Below are 22,342 nucleotides of genomic sequence, written 5' to 3'. Positions count from 1 at the left end.
CCGAAGACCTGTCGAGAAGCTAAGCATTTCCTGGAAGCGAAACGGAGTCAGGTTAACGAGTGGAGTCGGCATGTTTGGGAGACGGCTGGCGATCATCAACCCCACCTCGGCTGACGTCGGGCTGTATGTGTGTCAGGCAGCTCTCCTGGACAGCAGCGTGCAGCCAGTGGAAGCCAGGGCTTTCCTCTCCATCACAGGTAACCCTTTGTGCTGTGAGCGCACAGTTCTAATGCTATCGGGTGACATGTTGGCGGCTTTTTTTTTTTTTTTGTGTGTGTTCAACTGTAACCTCTCATTTTTGCTTTTTACTAAAGCGATGAAATACAACGAGGAAGGCTTTTTTTTATGGTTAATTGTAAATCTTCATTTTTACTGTTTCAAGTGACTGGTAGTGGCTAGAGTGTGTGGCTCTTCCTTTGCAGGGAGTGGTTCTTAACAGTTCCCATTTGACCCTGCAAAAGACCAGCTAAATAATGAAGGACCTATTTTGAACTAGTTCTTGCAATGGTATGCAATTGAAGATCAAATTTTCTCTCCCCTGGTGTTGGCTGTGTAGTGCATTTTAATGAACATGCTTCTTAGTTTTAGAACATTTTAGAGTAAAACCATAGTATAAGATCTAAACAGCATGTCTACTCATTATAAGAGTAGTACTCATTCATGCACCGCATTGACAGTTGTGCCTGGGATGATAAGAGAGGGAGAGAGAGAGTGCCAGACATACATATAGAGATGAAAGGGATTTGAAAATAAATGGTGAAGTACTTGCTTTGCTCAGTAGGAAATAACAGCAAGACAGATTGGAGACATCAGGGCCTTACAAATAATGTTATCTACCGTGTGTGTGTGTGTGTGTGTGTGTGTGTGTGTGTGTGTGTGTGTGTGTGTGTGTGTGTGTAGTACTGTGCAAAAGTTTTAGGTAGGTGTGAAAAAATGCTATAAAGTAAGAATGCTTTCAAAAATAGACATGTTAATAGATTATATTTATCAATTAACTAAATGCAAAGTGAGCGAACAGAAGAAAAAATCTACATCAAATCAATATTTGGTGTGACCACCCTTTGCCTTCAAAACAGCATCAATTCTTCTAGGTACACTTGCACACAGTTTTTTGAAGGAACTTGGCAGGTAGGTTGGCCCAAACATCTTGGAGAACTAACCACAGTTCTTCTGTGGATTTAGGCAGCCTCAGTTGCTTCTCTATCTTCATGTAATCCCAGACAGACTCGATGATGTTGAGATCAGGGCTCTGTGGGGGCCATACCATCACTTCCAGGACTCCTTGGTCTTCTTTACACTGAAGGTAGTTCTTAATGACTTTCACTGTATTGTCATGCGCCAGAATAAATTTGGGACCAATCTGATGCCTCCCTGATGGTATTGCATGATGGATAAGTATCTGCCTGTACTTCTCAGCATTGAGGAGACCATTAATTCTGACCAAATCCCCAACTCCATTTGCAGAAATGCAGCCTCAAACTTGCAAGGAACCTCCACCATGCTTCACTGTTGCCTGCAGACACTCATTTGTGTACCGCTCTCCGGCCCTTCGGCAAACAAACTGCCTTCTGCTACAACCAAATATTTCTAATTTGGACTCATCAGTCCAGAGCACCTGCTGCCATTTTTCTGCACCCCAGTTCCTGTGTTTTCATGCATAGTTGAGTCGCTTGGCCTTGTTTCCACGTCAGAGGTATGGCTTTTTGGCCGCAAGTCTTCCATGAAGGCCACTTCTGACCAGACTTCTCCGGACAGTAGATGGGTGTACCAGGGTCCCACTGTTTTCTGCCAATTCTGAGCTGATGGCACTGCTGGACATCTTCCGATTGCGAAGGGAAGTAAGCATGATGTGTCTTTCGTCTGCTGCAGTAAGTTTCCTTGGCCGACCACTGCGTCTACGGTCCTAAACGTTGCCCGTTTCTTTGTGCTCCTTCAAAAGAGCTTGGACAGCACATCTGGAAACCCCTGTCTGCCTTGAAATTTCTGCCTGGGAGAGACCTTGCTGATGCAGTATAACTACCTTGTGTCTTGTTGCTGTGCTCAGTCTTGCCATGGTGTATGACTTTTGACAGTAAACTGTCTTCAGCAACCTTACCTTGTTAGCTGAGTTTGGCTGTTCCTCATCCAGTTTTATTCCTCCTACACAGCTGTTTCTGTTTCAGTTAATGATTGTGTTTCAACCTACATATTGAATTGATGATCATTAGCACCTGTTTGGTATAACTGTTTAATCATACACCTGACTATATGCCTACAAAATCCCTGTCTTTGTGCAAGTGTACCTAGAAGAATTGATGCTGATTTGAAGGCAAAAGGTGGTCACACCAAATATGCATTTGATTTAGATTTTTCTTCTGTTCACTCACTTTGCATTTAGTTAATTGATAAATATAATCTATTAACATGTCTATTTTTGAAAGCATTCTTACTTTACAGCATTTTTTCACACCTGCCTAAAACTTTTGCACAGTACTGTGTATGTGTGTGTGTGTATACTGTACAGCTGATACATTGAAAAATGTGCACTGATTTCTAAGCTATCTGTCAAAAAATAATGTCAATATTAATGTATATAATATATATATATATATATATATATATATAATATATATATATATATATATATATATATATATATATATATATATATAAATTTTTTTTTTTTTTTCCAGCGTCACCATACTTTACAGCAGAACCCAAGAGAAAGATGATGGGGGAAGTGGAAAAAACTATAGATATCCAGTGTCAGGCTATGGGTGAGTGCCTTTTTTCATGTTCACTGCAATGACAACTTGTCATAAACCTTTAGACTTCTAATTGATGTAACATTGTGTGAAAAATGTGGTTCTGCTAGAGCCGAGGAAGCTGGAACATGTCCTTTTGTCATAAAGCTGTATCAAACTTGAGAATTGTGCTGTGTAGGTTAAAAAGAAAAACAGAAGTAAAATCTGAATATGAAGTAGCACAAGACTATCCCGAAAGGAGATAGCATCATAGCTGAGGATTATTTGGTATTAGAAGATGAAGATCCTCTACCTTGTTATACTCATGCATGCGACTGTGGAGTTCTTTATGACCAGGCCCTTTGGTATGTGAGGCAAATGACAATCAGGGCCTTCGCTCATATCACTCATGTTGCTCTTGTACATGTCTATGGATAGACTCCTCTCCCAATCTTTCTTTCTGGCATCTTGTTTACGAACAGACCTCTTTTAAAAGCAGCATGGGGTTAATTCATAATCAAAGTCTGAGCTCATTTAATTAAATCTCACAATCCTGGAGATGGCCACAGATTTTGATTTCTGGGTTGAATGACCCTTGTTATAATGTTAACCAGCGTGACAGCACGGAATGCAAAATGAAGTCATTTTTAAATGAAAAATCACTGCCGTTTGATGAAAAAGGGCGAAGGGGGGATTACGATAGTTGAGGCAAAAAAAACAACCTGCTGGAGGAAGTACGGTAAGTGACCTGCATGAAGTACCTTGGCAGCAATGTAATGCTATTACAGTAAAGTACGGCCAGTCACATGTTGCAGAGTTGTAGGATGTTAACACAAGCTTTGTGTGTGTTTGTTATTGCACAGGTGTATTGAGGGGGGGGCTATCCTCATGTTTCTTTTATTGAATAGTGCCATAGTATACATGTTCTATTGATACCTGCTTAATTGACAGGATCAAGATCAGGTGAATGGTGGGTGACACCTTGAAGAAGTCTGTTGATGACACCAATGCTGCAAAAGGCTATACCTTGTCAGACACACAGGGTCACTTACATCAGAGAAACATCAGTATGTTGCCCTGGTCTGCATGGCCAACTTATGTAAACCCCATTGAGAAAGCCAGGGATGTGTCTAGCTGGAACAGGTTTATTCTTGTGGATAGTGACAGCCAATTACCCAAGAAACTCAAGTCTTCATGGATTACATGAGAGGTGTTAATTTCAGAAACTCCTTTTAACAGCTACGGATTTATGAAAATCCTTCAATTAATTTACACTCCTCTTGACATGTCCCCAGTGAAAGAGCCAACGCTGTGAATACGCCCACACATTAAGGCTCTGAGGAGGATACATTGGGAACATCCGTCCATATATCCACACAGATCCCTTTCGTAACATCATTTTTAGAGATAATTTGCACCCTTTTCCCAAATTGAAAGTTACTGAACAGACTGTCAGGTTTAAGACAATGCATTCCTTTCCCTAGTTTCCTGTTTTGTTGTACATATTCTTGCAATATATTTTGCAGCATAATTGCGATTGTTATGACATTTATTTTGCTTTCACATCGGTTATGCTTCAGGTCTTCCTGTCAGAATCTCTTCTGAATTCATAACATCGGCTGCTAAAATCCAACCTGTTCAATTTCGTTGGTCACTGACTCCTCTCCCATAGTTCAGTGTTTTGATTGGTTCATCTGTCCTACACTGGCTCGCTGTGGCACAGTTCAGAGTGGAGGCAACAGGTTTTTGAACATACATGACAAGCCACATATGTGAATTCAAAATAGCTGGAAAAAATAGATTTATGACCAATGATAGGTTAATAAAAAAAAAAATATATATATATATATATATATATATATATATATATATATATATATATATATATATATATATATTAAATAATAAAGCTATTGCAAGAATAAGTATAACAAAGCAGTGAACTAGGGGAAGTAATAAGTTGTGTTTTACACCCTACAGCCTTTTAAGTAACATTTAAGGATAATTTATTTATGTGAGATACATGTTGTATTGTTATATATGAGGTGCACAGCATATTCAGGTCATACTGTTATATGTGTTGTAATTTGATGTTTTTTAAATGGTGTACAAAGGGGTGAGCTCTGCTCAAGAGTTATACAAGTAATGTTACCCAGGCAGATCAGCATAAATGGGGTGTGTGTTATACACAAGGATGGCATTGTATTAAATAAATTATGGTAACCACATGCATCTAACAAACCGTGTTGCAGTTTGATGCTAATCGTATTCTTTTTTTTTTGTCAGTTGGCATTTGTTTTAATTAAAACCTTCATGTTCTTAAACATCACTTCTCAGTAATTCCCAAGCCATTGTAGACAATAAATACATACCTTACCTGCTAATGTGTAATGGAGAAAGACAGTACTTGGAATAATAAAACGCAATGCATTTACATTTTAATAATGTTTAGTCTCATTTTGTTATGGGCTGCAATGTGACCATGAAAGTTTAATTTCTCACAATGACCTGTGGCTGCTGATCAGAGTTCACTGCGCTGTGATGAAAAGAACACTTAATAGACGCAGGTGGAAAATAAAATAAAATAAAATACAACTTAACAGATTCGTTCATTTTACTTTGTAAACATTCATCCCACAATGACAGGACATTGCTTGGGAGATTTCTTCAGTTAACATAATAATTCATTTTATTAAAAAGTATAAATTCAGGAAAAGAAAAGGATGTCAAAGAGAGAGTCTCAGCCATTGGAACAAGAGTGAGTGCATCAGAATCTGGCATGCATTGAGGTTAACTAATAATTAAAGAATGCAAGCCAGGTCAGAATCACCTGGGGGATTTGAAATAAAACTTGGCAAGTTGTTTTATGTGCTTGTGTTACATGGGGGACAGTCAAATGAAACATTGTGATAATTGTTAACCCTTTATATGTACACTTATTCAGCTCAAGACAAATCTTAGTGCATTGTATTATGAATGTACCTGCTCCCTTTTCCATGCACTCAGGTGTCCCAGTCCCCAGTCTGGAGTGGTATAAAGACTCAGTCCCTCTCAGTAAGCTGGATAACCCTCGTTATAAGGTGATGGTGAACGGAGGGCTACGGATTAGAGGATTGAGTCCCAAAGATGCCGGCATTTTCCAGTGCTTCGCCAGGAATACAGCGGGAGAAATCCAAACACACGCCTACCTTGATGTTACAAGTGAGTGTAGCAACATTAAATAAAAACTAAACTATTTTCTAAAAGAAACAAATGTGTTATTTTCCAAAACACTGCTGCCTATTCAGTGCCTTGTACTTGTTCCTCACTTTATTACAGCCTTCGTTTTGCAACTAACAAGTACATGTGTAGCCAGCATATCATTAATACTCCTAACCAGTGTAAAATGTTACAACATTCAGCCCACTAACATATGACATAAATATAAACTTATGTATCAGACGCATATTTACCACATGTATATAGTAAGCAAACACGAACATGCATTAATAATAAAAACAATTATCAAGAAGGTTTATGTTATTTTAGTGTAATTATGGTAGCTAATTAAATTGGGGTTGATTACATTTTTTCGTGTTCGGGGTGGGGTTGTTTTGAGAATGAATGATACAGAAAATTCACTTAACCTGAACCCGATCTGGAGAAGATCATCTGAAAACACGCCCTAACTCAAGAAGTGAGCAGCAACGTCACAGTTCGCGTCAGTCTTCCAATTAAAGCAACAGTACAACATTAACTGCGTAGTGCACAAGAGTACCATCGTTTTCGCTGCATTCAGACTAAAATAACACATCAAATAGCAAATAAAGTATTATACGTTTGTTTAATTCTAACAAATAATAAAATTAATGAAATAATCTGAATAGTTCAACAATTCTACATTGTTGGAATGTATTTCTATTGTTTTGGCCAGATTACAATATTTCAATCAATCAATTTATTTTTTATATAGCACCTTTCATGACAATGTCATCCCAAAGCGCTTTACAGGAAAAAAAATTACAATACAAAGTATAATGTCATAACTAAAATAAAAACATGATTACAAACATTACAAAACGATTTACATAAAAAAATTAAAATGGGGGGAAAAAATCTTCCTATTTTCAGAAGCTAGGAAAAAACGATTTTTAGCAGTGCTTTACATTTCTCAAGAGAATGACAGCCTCTCACAACTAGTGGCAACAAGTTCCAGAGTTTAGGAGAACTAGTGGAAAAGCTCTGACCTCCCAGAGTGAGGCACCTGGTCAAAGAAACAGCCAGCAGCTCTGACCTTGAAGAGGGCAGGTGAGAGGTATGGATGCAGCAAGTCTGATAAATATTTAGGGCCAGTTCCCTGGACAGCCTTGAAGGTCAACAGCAGAATCTTAAAAATAACCTGATATTTGAAAGGTGTCCAATGCAAAGTTTTCCAAGACAGATGTAATATGTTCAGTTCGTTTTGTATTCCTGCAGGAGCACCATTCTGGACCAAGTTGCACTATTCAGATTTATTTTATTAATGTTATTTGTTCGAATTGAACGAATGTAGAAAATGTAGGTTGCTGTTTGCGTTATTTTATTCTGTGTTGTGTACTGTGCAGCTAATGTGGTACTGTAGCTTTAATTAGAAAACCGACACCCACTGTGACGTTGCTGCTAACTGCTTAATTTATGGTGTGTTTTCGGGTGATCTTCTTCAGATTGGGCAAGACAACCCCATCCTGAACACAAAAATATTGGAACCTGATAATTTCACTTGACGGTTTATTAGAATAGCTTTACTGGGTAGTTTAGCTAAAGATTTCCAATTATAGCATAGCTAAAAGCTTCTATCCTGCTTTCATCTGCTTGGTTTAATTGCCGTAGAAGGTTGGTTCTTGACATGGCTTTGATAAACTGGAAGGTTCAGTCCTTGTCAGTGGCTGTGGATTGTTAGATTCTGCAACAGCATAAGACAGAAATCCAACTTGTACAAGACATGTTTTTAATTACTTGTGAAATCTAGAGTGAAGAAAACTTCAAAGGGTGCTTTCTGTCCGTCTGTCTGTCCTTCTCGCTCTGTCTCTAAGTAGGTCATTTATGTCATTCTCAGGGTTGTGGGACCAATCCTCTGTTTGAAACGTTCTCGTGATAGATACTGTAGGCAGAACAGGTGATCCAAAATTGCTAAACTTTTTTACAGTTACGGAGTTAATCTATTCTGCAGGTCACAGCAGCCGCAGTGTTGTCTGCGTATAATAAATTAGTGCAGATTTCGAAGGCGTTTTTTGTGTAAATGCAATTATCATCTGAGAATTAATTAATGCTCACATTTTATCATGTAAAATTATAAGAAGTAATCCGTCTGTGAATAATTTTACAGAGTTTCTGATCTTCCTCTTTAACGCTGTGGTTTTTGGCTTTGCTTTGAATTATGTCCCTGATAAATTGATTATACACTTCAAAGCAGAGAAGGTTATTTTAGTCGCGTAAAACTCTGAGTCTTTGCCACAAGTGACCAAAGAAAATAGCTGCCGTATGAGCACCATATGATTAAAGCACTCGGCACATTGGTGCTAGCAGTACTTCAATCTGCAATCAATCATTTAGCTGTCTGAAGGTGGTATTACTGCTTAATTAAACACTAAATTGAGTTTCAGTGTCATGCCTTTCAATGACAAAATGTAATATATTCAACAATAATGTACCCATGCACTGACACCTATTCAGAGTATTAGGACTTGAATTACGATGGCCCTTTTTCCACACCCTTCAGAACAGGATATGTAGTCCGGAGGCAAAATAGTTTATATTTGCCCCAACCAGTGTTAAAACATGTTTTCAAAATCTGCATTTTCTACAGGTATAACATTAGACTGAATAGGGAGTGTCACTACTTCCAAGCACCGTTATAGCTCCACCTCTCTATACTGTGATTATGCTGAATTGATAAAGGTATTAATTCAACAAGCACTAAAGCCATCTAGACCAGTACTATTTTTACTGTTAGGTTTGTGGCACAAACCCACACAATTCCATCTGTACTGTAGATCCTATGTTCCCATTCCTGGCATGGCAATAAGAGGGCCTATTGTCATATCGGTGGATTCCAATACTTTTTGATTTCAGTAGGATAAACACAGTGCTGTGCATGCCCATCAGCTTTGTGACAGAACCGCACTGTACAGCTTAAGATTTCATTTGCTTGACCTGTCTTCTGTTGCCTGTGTGATTGTGTATTGTATTAATATAATATAAAAGGATACCGCATTTGTTGCCAGGAGTAAAAAAAAAAAAAGAAGAAAAACATTGCCGTTTATAGTGTAAAATAGGGGAAATAAAACTTGCCTTCCCTCTCTTAAAAGGTTATAAAATTGTCTTTGGCCTCTAAGTCACAGATATATTCTCAGGAGACAGTGGGGTATGACTGCACAGTTCCTGTTTCCTGTCAGGAGACTTTCTCCTTGTTTTTATCGTGAACTCACAGAAACTTGTCGTGCAGGAGTGTCTTAGAAGGCAACAGGACCGTTTCTAAAGTCGTTTCGTGTACCCTCTAATATTTAGTTTGTTCTCGGAGCTTTAGAACCTTCTGGGCATCTTCAAGCTCTCAGGGTTAATGGAGTCAACAGCATGGTCCCCTGAGTTTCCATTTCCTTGAAGATTCTGAATGGCAGTAGATGGCAAATATCCAGCTTTAGTTTAAAGTCTGTTAGGTGATATCTAGCAAGCAGGGAGATGACATTAGGGGAAAAAATCACGATTTTCTTTTGAAGCTTTTAATTTAGGATTTGGAATACAATGTAAACGTATTAGAGTCTACCAACAAATTTGGATAAAGACTGTTCTGTATTTTAACTTAAATGTGTACAATCTACTGTATTAAAAAAAAAAAAAAAACTCTTGAATTTCGCAGGCATGGCCCCAACGTTCACTCAGCTGCCATCAGACATCACGGTGACAGATGGAACAGTGGCTGTCTTTACCTGTGAGGTGTCGGGCGCTCCAAAATCTGCCATTGCCTGGAAGAAAAGTAAATACAACATGTCTGCATGTTAACTGGGGTGTTCAGAGATTGTTGGTGCATGAGCAATCATGGGGTTATTAAAAACATCTTTTACACTGTGTGCCTTTCATATTCTCTTGTACAGTATCTTACCTTATCTGTCTTCTGTCATATGCAAAAGAATACAAAGGTGGCATTGATGCTTAAACTTTATTGACATGTTTTAGCATACAGACAGTCCCAGCTGATGCCCCCTTTCTCTACTGTCATATTCTTTCTTCACTAACCTTTCCATTTTCTGTATGTCACCTATTACTGCCCTATGCATCCGACTCCTTATAGAGCTAGGCAAATGTTTGAACATTACATTGCCTACAGCAGATGAAGTGGAAAAACAACCAAGACCTTATGTGAGGTTTTCAATGCTGTGAAAGGGCAGACGTGACAAAACGTTTTTTTTTTCCTACACTGTAGAATATAAGCTATTGTATATTCTCACTATACTTTCTCCACATTCCCACTCATGAAATTGCAATTCTTTAAATTAATAAGAAGCAAATCAACAATATGTAATGGGGGGTAAAAAAGTGTTCTGTGTTGTTCCTCGCTAGTAACTGTTGGGTGTTATTCAGCCTTTTAAGAGCCTGTATGTGGGAAAGACATTATAAAAATGCAAGCTTCATTCCTTTTCCAGTATAGCTGTTTTGGGTGATATGATTTTTCCATGTTTGGAAGACTGAATTATAATTTGTTTTAAAGGAAGCATTTTACCTGTACTCGAGCTCATTGTGTCGACTCAAGGTGGAAATTGTACTTTGAAACATTCTGACATTTCAGCATTGCTGCCTCGACGCCTAAGTGCTCCTTTTTTGTGTCTGATTTGCAAGCGATATGTGTTCCCTTGCCATTCAGACAAATCCTATTGAACTGAGCATGTGGAATCTTAACAATCTTTTGGCAGAATTGCAGACATTGAGGGGCTGCACAGGGGTGGCATAGCGCACTACAGCGTACAGTAGTTGTTATTTATTCCAGCTTAGTTTGTTTGCATCATATCAGACCTATTCGCTGAAGCCAGTTAATATTACAGTCACAGTAGCGAACGGTAAATTGCGGGGGGGTTTTGTGTCGTACCAGAGAATGATATTAGGTTGGTTTATTTCAAGCAGTATAAATGTACTATAATAATGCTTAGTTGGTGGATCAGCTTCACTTAGAGCCACCCCCATGGTGTTATTAGAGAGCCACACAAGTGATTTCTATATAACGCAGTATGGTCATGACTCCCATTCATCCTATTCCAATAGCACGGTCTCCCAACCACAGCATGCTAAAGATTGCTGTCATTATATTATTTAGGACCTGGAGGAAGGTTTATTTTGTAATTTAAATATTTTAGGACCGGGTTATTTGCAACAAAGATTTACACTGTAGCCACCAAAAGGTAAATAATGTTCTAAGCAGAAAGAGCATTTGGTGGAAAACCAAAGGAGTAGGATTTTAAACAGGAAACTGTAAAAACGAACGCTGACTTAAGAAACCGTTAACATGGCACACTTAAGTGGAAAGACCCAGCAATGATATTTCTGAATTCTGAATCCGCTTCTGTTCCTGTATTGCAGGCAATCAGATTCTGGCAAGCGGTTCGATCCAGATTCCTCGGTTCACTCTTTTGGAGACGGGAGGGTTGCAGGTGCGTCCAGTTTACCTGCAAGATGCTGGGAATTACACCTGCTACGCCAGCAACTCTGAGGGAGCCGTCAACGCTACCGTCTCGCTGACTGTGTGGAGTAAGGACAGAGCCACTCGGAATATTTGTATTATGATATTCTGTAATGTGATATTTTATAATGTGGTGAACTGTAAAGTGAAATTTTATAATACTTTGTACTGTGATAACTTGTAACAATTGTAAGTCGCCCTGGATAAGGGTGTCTGCTAATAAAATAATAATAATAATAATAATAAAAATAAATAATAATAATAATAATAATATTGCATCTGTCTTTGATTGGAGGGCTTTGTGCTTTTTTATTGTTACGGATTTAGGTTCCATGTTTCTAGATTAATTCAGGTAGTTTGTAAGATTGATGGTATCCCTTTGCATTGTGTCCTGATAAATAATTAAAGTTTTCAGGTGCCACCTGAAATAAGTTATGACTACAGATTTAGTTTCTTCGGTAACTTTAAGTTTTTTTTTTTTGTTTTTTTTAACTGTTTCTTCCAGACCGTACTTTTATATCCCATCCACCCGAGGACCGCCGTGTAATCAAGGGAACGATGGCTGTGCTGGAGTGTGGGGCCACGTATGACCCCAGGGTCTCTGTCAGGTAAGTGATCCACAATAATAATAATTACCAAGGTATATTTGTAGGCTGTCATGACAACATTTTATCCAATTGTGACCCTGCTCTAAGGAAAATGTTTCACCGAGTAGGTTTGTCTGGAAGAAGGATGGTGTCCCACTGAACTACGCCAGGAGTTCTCGGCTCAGCGTCAAGGATGGCTCTCTGCAGATCAGCCAGACCTGGTCAGGTGATATTGGAGACTACACCTGTGAGGTCCTTTCTCAAGGGGGGAATGACTCTAAAGGTGCTCGATTAGAAGTTATGTGAGTATTTTTTGTGCCTTTTTGTTTGTTTGTTTTTTTTAAAACAAGCATCTGTTTCTGGTCCTCTTTTGTTAATATAGCCACGTTTGTTAAACTTTCCACATTCATTTCTTCTATGTACCCTGCAGCCCATTAACCTAACAGTCTAAGAACTCACTGACTGTTGAGTTGTACTTTTTTCCCATTTTTAATACCCTTTCTAGTAATTACTGCAGGAGACTAAATTGAGAAATTTTCTCCAGTCTATTAACTAACCTCGACCGTCACTTGATAGTGCTTTTGTGCCCCGTGGGTTCATTGGTGCATTTTCCATGGTGTATAAGTGTAAGAGAGTAATACCCAAAGTCCCTGCGTGCTGATTTGTATCTCTGGCTCTCAGAAGCATGGAGGGAGAAGTAGAGGAAGTGTAGCTATTGTTTTGTAGAAATAGGGGTCAGTGTTAATAGGATTAATAGCTGTTCAGACAGCTCTCTTAAAGGCACCAGATCTCAGAATTTTTACAGGACAAGCACGAGAATAAAGGACTGTGCTGTTTCTGTCAGAGCCTGTCCTTTGACACTCCCTGAGAATGCATTGAACCTTTGCTTGAAAGAGGTTAATCTTTACATTATAATTTCTGTTCAAGTTCCTATGGGTGGAAAAAAACAGCTCCCTTTGCATAGCAGTCAGAGCCATACCAGGTTTTAAAACTAGATTAAAGAAGGATAGGTTTGTCTGATTACACAAGCCATAGAACTAAACCCAGTAGGAATAGGAGTATTGTATTCTAAGCATTTAGCACTTAGTGTTATCAACAGCTGATGCTGATCAATATGCAGTACTGTGACAGTTCTGTGACTGTTAAAAGTCATACATATCTTAATACATTTACAATATAATTTTGTACAGGTTTTAAGAAAAAAAAAAAAATAGTTTTTTGTTTTTAAACCAGTCTATATGAACACTGCATTTGCCAGTGTTTTAGCGCTAAAGACTCATGAGTTGTTTAAATTGAATGTTGTAGTTTGATAAGGATGCGATGCTGCCAGAGTAGCACACAACATTGACCAAGCTTTGCTGGTCCTGCACTGGTGGTGTCAGCTGGAAGCATTCTCACTTCCTCAGTACATCACTCTGACTGTACGCAACAGCCATCTCCAGTGCATCAGGTTTCCATTCAAACCCACCAATCCTGAGAAAACTCCAGGGAGATAATGCTGCCTCCAGCTTTGAGCAGCAGGCATCCTGGCTTCTTGCTAATCACTTCAGCCACGGACTCACTGGCCGACGTGCGAGGCACTTCACTATCATCGACATGCAGGGACTACAATGAAATCGATAGTGAAATCCCTTTTTAGGTTTCATTAAGCCATTCAACTTCTACCTCCATTTGGATTCTGAAATACATCTCCAGCCAGCCAGCCAGACAGCCCGCGACATTATTAAAGAGCGACAACAGACAAGATAAATCAGAATCTGATAAAAGTGTAATGGTTTATTCTCTGTAAATCCCAACATGATTGTTCAATTACATACAGGCCACACTGGCAGTGATGTAACACTGTTGTGAGTTCTGATGTGCTTCACTCGGTTCCTTATTATTAATAATAATAACAATAATATTCCATAGCATTTAGTCACCTGGTGGCAAATGTGGTTATTGCTATAAGAACGTTAAGGAGAAGGCTGTTTTTTCTAGACATACCTAATCGGGTCACTTAGGCCCTGTTACCATTTGCCAAAATCGAGTTGAAGTCAGCCCAGTTCATTTCAATGTCAGCAAGCTACTGGCCTCTGGAGGACAAAGGCCAGCCCTGTCGGTGTCCGGCTGTGCTCACTAGGCGCCTGGCCAGGGTCCGATGTAGCGCGATGAGGAGAAGCAGTCCCTGACGATTTTGCCTCCATAACTCGCAGGGAGGATTCGGATTCTGGCAGAAACTTGCCAGTCCAAACATCCTACTGAGCGTCAAATCGCAGAAAAAATACATGTATGTAGAATAAAAGCATGTTGAGTATTTATACAGTGAGAGAGAGATGTGGAGGTACTGTAGGGGTTTATGACAGGTTAGCTGTAGTGAGTGACGTCAGACCAGAAAGTAAAGGCAACATACACTGCAACTGCGGGGTAAATATGAGACGCCACGCCGCTCGCTATTTATTAAACAATAATACACTTTAAATAAACACAAAACAACAGGGCACGTTGGCCAAAGCAAATAGACAAACAAACAAACAGTGGACGAACACTAAACAAACAAGTGTCAGTTGTTATTATTTTCTTTCTGTCTCCTCTCTATTCCGTACCTCCTCGCTGTACACCCGACCCCTATTGAGTGATCTGTGCATCTACTGTATATATACAGCTGTGCTGGGATTCAGTTGTTAATTAATCATTCACTTGAATACCAGCACGTGAACTCACTTCTGCCCTCCCTTGCCCAAATATTAATACACATTTTTTCTGCACTTGAAGTGATTGTGCAATCCTTGTGCCTAAATACAAATATACAGTTTAAATCACTCGTGCTACTTAACCCAGTTTATACCTGTATACCCTGTACACCACTACATCCACACCAACAATAACATATAACCTGCCACAGGGTTATATAAAAACATGATAAATAAATGTACGGTAAAGGCAATCTTTGTAGACTCTAGATATAACCTGCACTTCCTCCAGTTCATATTGATTAGAGACTAAGCCAAACTCCCCCCGCTTCTCTAAAAACCGATAACCCCAGAGCGAGGTTTAAGCACATTTAAAATGCTCTGTATGTGCAGGTTTGAACTGTATTGTATCTGTCATACTTGCAGTGTTCTTTCTGTAGATTGCTAGAGGGCTCTTGTCTCTATCTCTGCCACCCTGGTGTCTTTCACATAAGGAAATAAGCCCAAAGATTTTTTTTTTTTTAATCTTTATCTTCTCTTCTCAGTAGCTTCACAGCATTTTAATAACACATCCTTGTCATATTCTCAGTGCATCTTGATAAATTTAATGATTACTCTTGGAGAGCACACTTTTTAATTAAAAAGTGTCTCTGAGGATTTTAAGCCTAGCTCAGACAGGTAGACTTTTGCATTAATCACTTACCATATATTTATACAATGAGTTAGAACTCCATTAAAGTTAAGTCTGATGTTTCTTAGTAAGGTTAGAAAAAGTAGTTTGTTTGTTTTTTTATCTTTTTATTAATTTTTTTTACGTGCATGTAATAAAGATTTGACAGCACTTTTGAAACGCTGACATTCTGTATAAATAATGCAGGTAAAATATTCAGCCACCAGATGACACTATAAAAATTCCATTACAATCAATGCTAAATACGACAGCTTGAAAGTGAAATGTTAAGTGTAATATCTCAAGCCCTTTGTTGCCTGTTGCCCATGCCATTCCATTTGCAGTCACAGTTTAAGGTTTAATGACTATTATGAACATATGACCTTTCAAGAGCTCCCCCTGTTTACGACTTAAGACTGTCTCCAACTCCTTTACTTCAATTGTCTTTTGAGAACTTATATAGAGTATATAGACAGAGCAACCCTGTAGAATAATAGAGAAATTACATTTCTTTCGGTCATCATTTTGTAATGTATGTTATTAGGAATATTAAAAATGTTTTGGGGCACTCTACAGAGTACAAGAAGGTGCCCTGCCATAACTTTCTACATAATAAAATAGATACATAGATAGGGAACTTAACATGGTACAACTTATGCATGCAGTGACTGATGGGGATATACAGAATGGAATTCTCATCTGTTCAGCAAAAGTATCTCATATTTAAGAGATCTGCAATCCTAGTCACAGACTGAGTGTGTATTAAATTGACTGTGAATGACTTTAAACTTCCTTCGAGAACTGTTAGGCTTAAAAACATTTTTTTTTTAAAATTCAGCAACTGTAACTGAGATATTATTCCTCTGTAAATTGTCTGCCAGCTTCACATTTATAGAACTTCTAGCTGTTACAGTAAATCTAAAACCACAGGTCCTTCACTGTCAGTGCGAGTGTGGTATTGATGCTTCTCTGTCAGTGTGAGTGTGGTATTGATGCTTCTCTGTCAGTGTGAGTGTGGTATTGATGCTTCTCTGTCAGTGCGAGTGTGGTATTGATGCTTCTCTGTCAGTGTGAGTGTGGTATTGATGCTTCTCTGTCAGTGCGAGTGTGGTATTGATGCTTCTCTGTCAGTGTGAGTGTGGTATTGATGATGCTTCTCTGTCAGTGTGAGTGTGGTATTGATGCTTCTCTGTCAGTGCGAGTGTGGTATTGATGCTTCTCTGTCAGTGTGAGTGTGGTATTGATGATGCTTCTCTGTCAGTGTGAGTGTGGTATTGATGCTTCTCTGTCAGTGTGAGTGTGGTATTGATGATGCTTCTCTGTCAGTGTGAGTGTGGTATTGATGCTTCTCTGTCAGTGTGAGTGTGGTATTGATGATGCTTCTCTGTCAGTGCGAGTGTGGTATTGATGCTTCTCTGTCAGTGTGAGTGTGGTATTGATGATGCTTCTCTGTCAGTGTGAGTGTGGTATTGATGCTTCTCTGTCAGTGCGAGTGTGGTATTGATGATGCTTCTCTGTCAGTGTGAGTGTGGTATTGATGATGCTTCTCTGTCAGTGCGAGTGTGGTATTGATGATGCTTCTCTGTCAGTGCGAGTGTGGTATTGATGCTTCTCTGTCAGTGTGAGTGTGGTATTGATGATGCTTCTCTGTCAGTGCGAGTGTGGTATTGATGATGCTTCTCTGTCAGTGCGAGTGTGGTATTGATGCTTCTCTGTCAGTGTGAGTGTGGTATTGATGATGCTTCTCTGTCAGTGCTAGTGTGGTATTGATGCTTCTCTGTCAGTGTGAGTGTGGTATTGATGATGCTTCTCTGTCAGTGCAAGTGTGGTATTGATGATGCTTCTCTGTCAGTGTGAGTGTGGTATTGATGCTTCTCTGTCAGTGTGAGTGTGGTATTGATGATGCTTCTCTGTCAGTGCGAGTGTGGTATTGATGCTTCTCTGTCAGTGTGAGTGTGGTATTGATGATGCTTCTCTGTCAGTGTGAGTGTGGTATTGATGCTTCTCTGTCAGTGTGAGTGTGGTATTGATGATGCTTCTCTGTCAGTGCGAGTGTGGTATTGATGCTTCGCCGTCAGTGTGAGTGTGGTATTGATGATGCTTCTCTGTCAGTGCAAGTGTGGTATTGATGCTTCTCTGTCAGTGTGAGTGTGGCATTGATGATGCTTCTCTGTCAGTGCGAGTGTGGTATTAATGCTTCTCTGTCAGTGCGAGTGTGGTATTGATGATGCTTCTCTGTTAGTGCGAGTGTGGTATTGATGATGCTTCTCTGTCAGTGTGAGTGTGGTATTGATGCTTCTCTGTCAGTGTGAGTGTGGTATTGATGATGCTTCTCTGTCAGTGCGAGTGTGGTATTGATGATGCTTCTCTGTCAGTGTGAGTGTGGTATTGATGCTTCTCTGTCAGTGCTTCTCTGAGTGTGGTATTGATGCTTCTCTGTCAGTGTGAGTGTGGTATTGATGCTTCTCTGTCAGTGCGAGTGTGGTATTGATGCTTCTCTGTCAGTGTGAGTGTGGTATTGATGATGCTTCTCTGTCAGTGCGAGTGTGGTATTGATGCTTCTCTGTCAGTGTGAGTGTGGTATTGATGATGCTTCTTTGTCAGTGTGAGTGTGGTATTGATGCTTCTCTGTCAGTGCGAGTGTGGTATTGATGATGCTTCTCTGTTAGTGTGAGTGTGGTATTAATGCTTCTCTGTCAGTGCGAGTGTGGTATTGATGATGCTTCTCTGTTAGTGCGAGTGTGGTATTGATGATGCTTCTCTGTCAGTGCAAGTGTGGTATTGATGCTTCTCTGTCAGTGTGAGTGTGGTATTGATGATGCTTCTCTGTCAGTGCGAGTGTGGTATTGATGCTTCTCTGTCAGTGGTAGTGTGGTATTGATGATGCTTCTCTGTCAGTGTGAGTGTGGTATTGATGCTTCTCTGTCAGTGCGAGTGTGGTACTGATGCTTCTCTGTTGCTCTTGTGTTCCAGTGAACTCCCCCACTCCCCTCGGAACCTTCAGACGAGCTTGAACGTCTCTGATAGTCGCAGTGTGGTCCTCTCCTGGGTGCCTCCCTTTGATGGAAACAGCCCCCTCCTCTACTATGTGGTCGAGCTGTCTGAAAACAGTAAGTTAAACACCCTTCAGCAAATATGAACCATCCTCTTACTGCTCCTCTGTGAATGTAATCAAATAGTGCACTCCATGCTGTCAAATCACAAAGCGCTCTGAGAAAAATGATCATCTGAACCACAGGAATATTTTAGTTGCGTCGGATTCTTTTTCTCGATAACTTGAGCATTTTTTGTCCTGCTTTATTTCTACAGAGTACATTTTAGCTGGATTGTAAACAGAGAAGAATTTCTCATTCATAAAGCTCAGTTTTGAGGGTTGTGGGGCTGAAGCACCTGTCTCATAGACCAGCATGCTTAATTGTGTGAACTAAGTATGTGTTGTTGTTAAAATAGGTCTGTAAAGTTTGAAATAGGGAGATGCATGTTAGATGCCAAGGACTTGCTTGCTCCTCATAGTCAGTGGGAATGAATTTTATAAATGGCAAATTAGTCTGCCCCATAGCCACTGGGAACAGACCTCAAAGTTTATTGATGGTGTCGGCCAGCAGAAAGCACACAAGCCCCTTCACTTGACCGAAAAGGATGCCAGGCTCCGGGTTTGATTTCCTTCTCTCCTGCGTAGCTGTGTCAGAGTGCCTGCCTTACAACCCACACACACACACACACCTCCCTTATTGATCACACCTTTTTCTTTTCCATAAAGGATGCATGCAGCTTTCAGCTCAATCTCACATTACAGCCAGATCACTTACCGTGCATCGAGAGAGAGAATGAATAAATAAAGTATTCTACAGACGCAGCATATAAACAGAGCCAAGCCCTGAGGTGACAGTGAGATTAATAGACTGTGGAGATGAATGCTACATTAAGCTGCTTATAAGCAGAACTTAAAGCATATTTCCTTCTGTGTAAACCTGACAAGTACCAGCACAGGTATTACACCTCAGAGCAGACTGACTGCTACCAAGCAGACACAGGGAAATGTTAACCTTAACCCTTTCTGCTGTTACATCCTGCACATTCAACTAAATTAAATCAGAGTTAAAATACCTATATATGCATAGACATGAAACAGCTGTATTGTGTCCATGTAGCTATTGCATGACAATGGCCATAGTGCCTCTATAATTTTGTTTTAATACAGGCTTTAGATTTCATTGTCTACAAATTCTTGAGTAATATTTATCCATTGATTTCTGATTTGCGAAAATACAAACGTATTATTATTATTATTATTGTAAATTCAAGTACTTTTTAAACTCTGAAAAAAGTGACTGCTAAGCTACTAACAACTAAACGAGCAAGATAGGCTGAATGGCCTCTCGTTTGTAAAGTTTCTTATGTTCTTCTTATGGTCTAACAAAATTTGTGTGCAATAGACAGTGAATTTCTGACCCTTGCTTTACACAGTCCCTCCCAGTCCAGTTTGGCACCATTATATAGTGAATAACTGTATTGATCGATGCCATGTATTCAAATTTATCACACACACACACACACACACACACACACACACACACACACACACACACACACACGTTGATTGAAAGTAAGTGGAATGCAATCAGTGGAATGTAACAAGACCATGCTGCTATGTCTAGGGGACTGAAGCACTCGCACACTGTGATCAAAAAGTTAACCAGTGATAAATACGAGGCTGGTTATTGTTATCAATCACTTAATAATGAGCCAAAGTCTCGGTAAAAACTGCATCCGCTGGATATGTACTGTCATGATGTAGACTTGAGGGGTCCATTTGGAAGCTAAATACTTTAATGTAAAGGGCTTTTGGTTACATAACATTTTATTACTGAAACTATTTTTCAATGGAAATGCCCAGCATTTTGCAGGCGTATGTCCAACATTTAAAACATAGTTATACCCACTTACAGCCATGCTGGTCTCTATGCCCTGATAAAATCCAGCAAAATACATATTATACAGCAACTTTAGGTAGTAATAATGCATGCTTTAAGTAATGTAGTTACCTTGCGTTATGATAATTGACCATACTAATAAAGCACACCTTTTTCTCTGCGATATTTGTTTTCTCTTCATTTTTCATTCTCATTTCAGACTCCCCGTGGAAGGTGAATTTGCCCAAAGTGCAGGCTGATACCTCAAGGGCAGTTGTGACAGGGTTAACCCCAGCGCGTACCTACCAGTTCCGGGTCTGTGCTGTGAACCAGGTGGGAAAGGGGCAGTATAGCACAGAGACCAATAGGTATGTAAGCACTGCTTGTTTTATGTTGCATATCATGTATTGGCTGGGAATATCAAGGCATTCAGTTCATGCGATTGTCTCGTCAGGCAGAGAAAAACAAAATATTGTTAACATAAATAGAAAGCTGTTTATACTTGCCTTCCGCCATACATTTATTTACTTTTAGTGACGTACTTTGTGTACAGTAATGGTAATCCTTATCAGTTTAGTCAAATTGTGTTGCAGTAATTGACAGATATAGGTATGCATTGTCTATTATGAAATGTACTGTAGTACATCACACTCTGTATTTTGTATTGTGTAGAGAACATTTGGGGTGGTGCACTATGCAAAATTCACATTAATTGAAACTGTGTTACAGTGGCACAGAAAATCCAGCAAGACTTTTTCTTTCTAAAAGTGTGTGTGCGTGTGTGTCTGATGGCTGGTGGTGTGAGGTCAGTCAGCTCCTAATAATAACTTGTCACTCCTCTCTTGAACCAGCAGAGTGTTGCCGGATCCTAATGGGGTCAAAGCTTTCTCTCGCACTCGACTAAATGTTTGCTAACCCAGTAAATGTGCTGACGTTTATAACAAAATATGTTACTAAAGCTTATCCTGTTCCATATAGAATATTGTGAAATGAATCCGAGGGTGAACGAGTCACGGTTTATGCTATGTACTTTAAACAGAAGAAAGCAAGCTAATGGTCCTGCATGCAGTATATTTCGGGTGAGACGTTGTAAGTGACTCTGCAGCTGATGCATAGTTCACACACCCTAGTATTGTATCTTGTAAAGCGCTTTGTGACGGTGGTCCACTATGAAAGGCGCTGTATAAAAATAAATATTATTATATTATATTATTATTGTTATATTGAGCTTTTCATTTATTAAGCTTGTTTTTTTATCTTTCTGAATGACTGAGCATCAGTCAGGATGTCAGACAGTGCATGTTATGTTGTGGTGGTTAGCTGTGTTTTTTGAGCAGCTGTTATTGTAGCAGTATTGTTTTGCTGGGGGATAGAAGCACGTGGCATTAATTTTCTCAGAAAATGCAATTTATGTTCATCAAAATTATTAAACCTTGCTTCTAAACTTCACTTTGGTTGTCAAACCAAATTTAAATAAACATACAGATGTAACATACTCTGTTCCTTCATTGCTTGGATAACCCTACTTAACGACATTTATTGGAGAAATATCTTGTCTAATAGCATGGAATCAGCTCTCTCACTGCATATGGAATATTATTATCATAGCACATTCATAGATTCTTCTAGGATTGATAAAATGGTGCACATTATGAAAATCACTGAATTCTGTACTGCAATTTGAGAAGCACCAAAGTACAGAACTAGTAGTAAGAAAGTACTGACATTAAATTCTGGGGAATAAATGCATCTTTTAGGTTGGCCAGCAGCCAGAGGTGCAGTTGAGGCCAGGAGGCAGATGAATATACAGTGTATTAAGACATATGGACGTATTTCAAACATGTATTGGCAAACAAGAGATATTTATGCTTTTTAAAACAGGTGTTTGACAGTAGTTATGTTCCATGTGGAAAACAAAGCCTAAATTCATGTCGCAAAGCATTACTTGACCCCCCTTTTTTAATATTTATCTTTACTGTCAGAAACCCGCTGTCTGTGAAACTGGTTGCTACAGTGCTCTGTATGGAAACAAAAACTTCTGTAGTGTGTCTGACCTTTCAGTAAAACTGTGTTGACAGATAAAAAGCTTAA

The 22,342-nt window shown here is 39.3% G+C and overlaps 1 protein-coding gene across 1 annotated transcript in view; it reads left to right on the top strand.

Moving 5' to 3' along the window:
* The window catches only part of sdk1a (sidekick cell adhesion molecule 1a), a 249,518-nt gene that overhangs the window by 176,534 nt on the left and 50,642 nt on the right, over window positions 1-22,342 (top strand). The window contains exons 7-15 of the mRNA XM_041277684.1: window positions 7-197; window positions 2,673-2,756; window positions 5,730-5,924; window positions 9,598-9,714; window positions 11,310-11,477; window positions 11,915-12,017; window positions 12,125-12,298; window positions 18,312-18,448; window positions 20,472-20,619. Coding sequence (XP_041133618.1) covers window positions 7-197; window positions 2,673-2,756; window positions 5,730-5,924; window positions 9,598-9,714; window positions 11,310-11,477; window positions 11,915-12,017; window positions 12,125-12,298; window positions 18,312-18,448; window positions 20,472-20,619 — 1,317 coding nt within the window. The remainder of the gene's footprint in view (window positions 1-6; window positions 198-2,672; window positions 2,757-5,729; window positions 5,925-9,597; window positions 9,715-11,309; window positions 11,478-11,914; window positions 12,018-12,124; window positions 12,299-18,311; window positions 18,449-20,471; window positions 20,620-22,342) is intronic.

Source organism: Polyodon spathula, chromosome 18, assembly GCF_017654505.1.
Source record: "Polyodon spathula isolate WHYD16114869_AA chromosome 18, ASM1765450v1, whole genome shotgun sequence".
NCBI classification, from domain to species: domain Eukaryota; kingdom Metazoa; phylum Chordata; class Actinopteri; order Acipenseriformes; family Polyodontidae; genus Polyodon; species Polyodon spathula.
The sequence above is the reverse complement of the archived record's forward strand: the minus strand, read 5'-3'. Positions and strand labels throughout refer to the sequence as shown.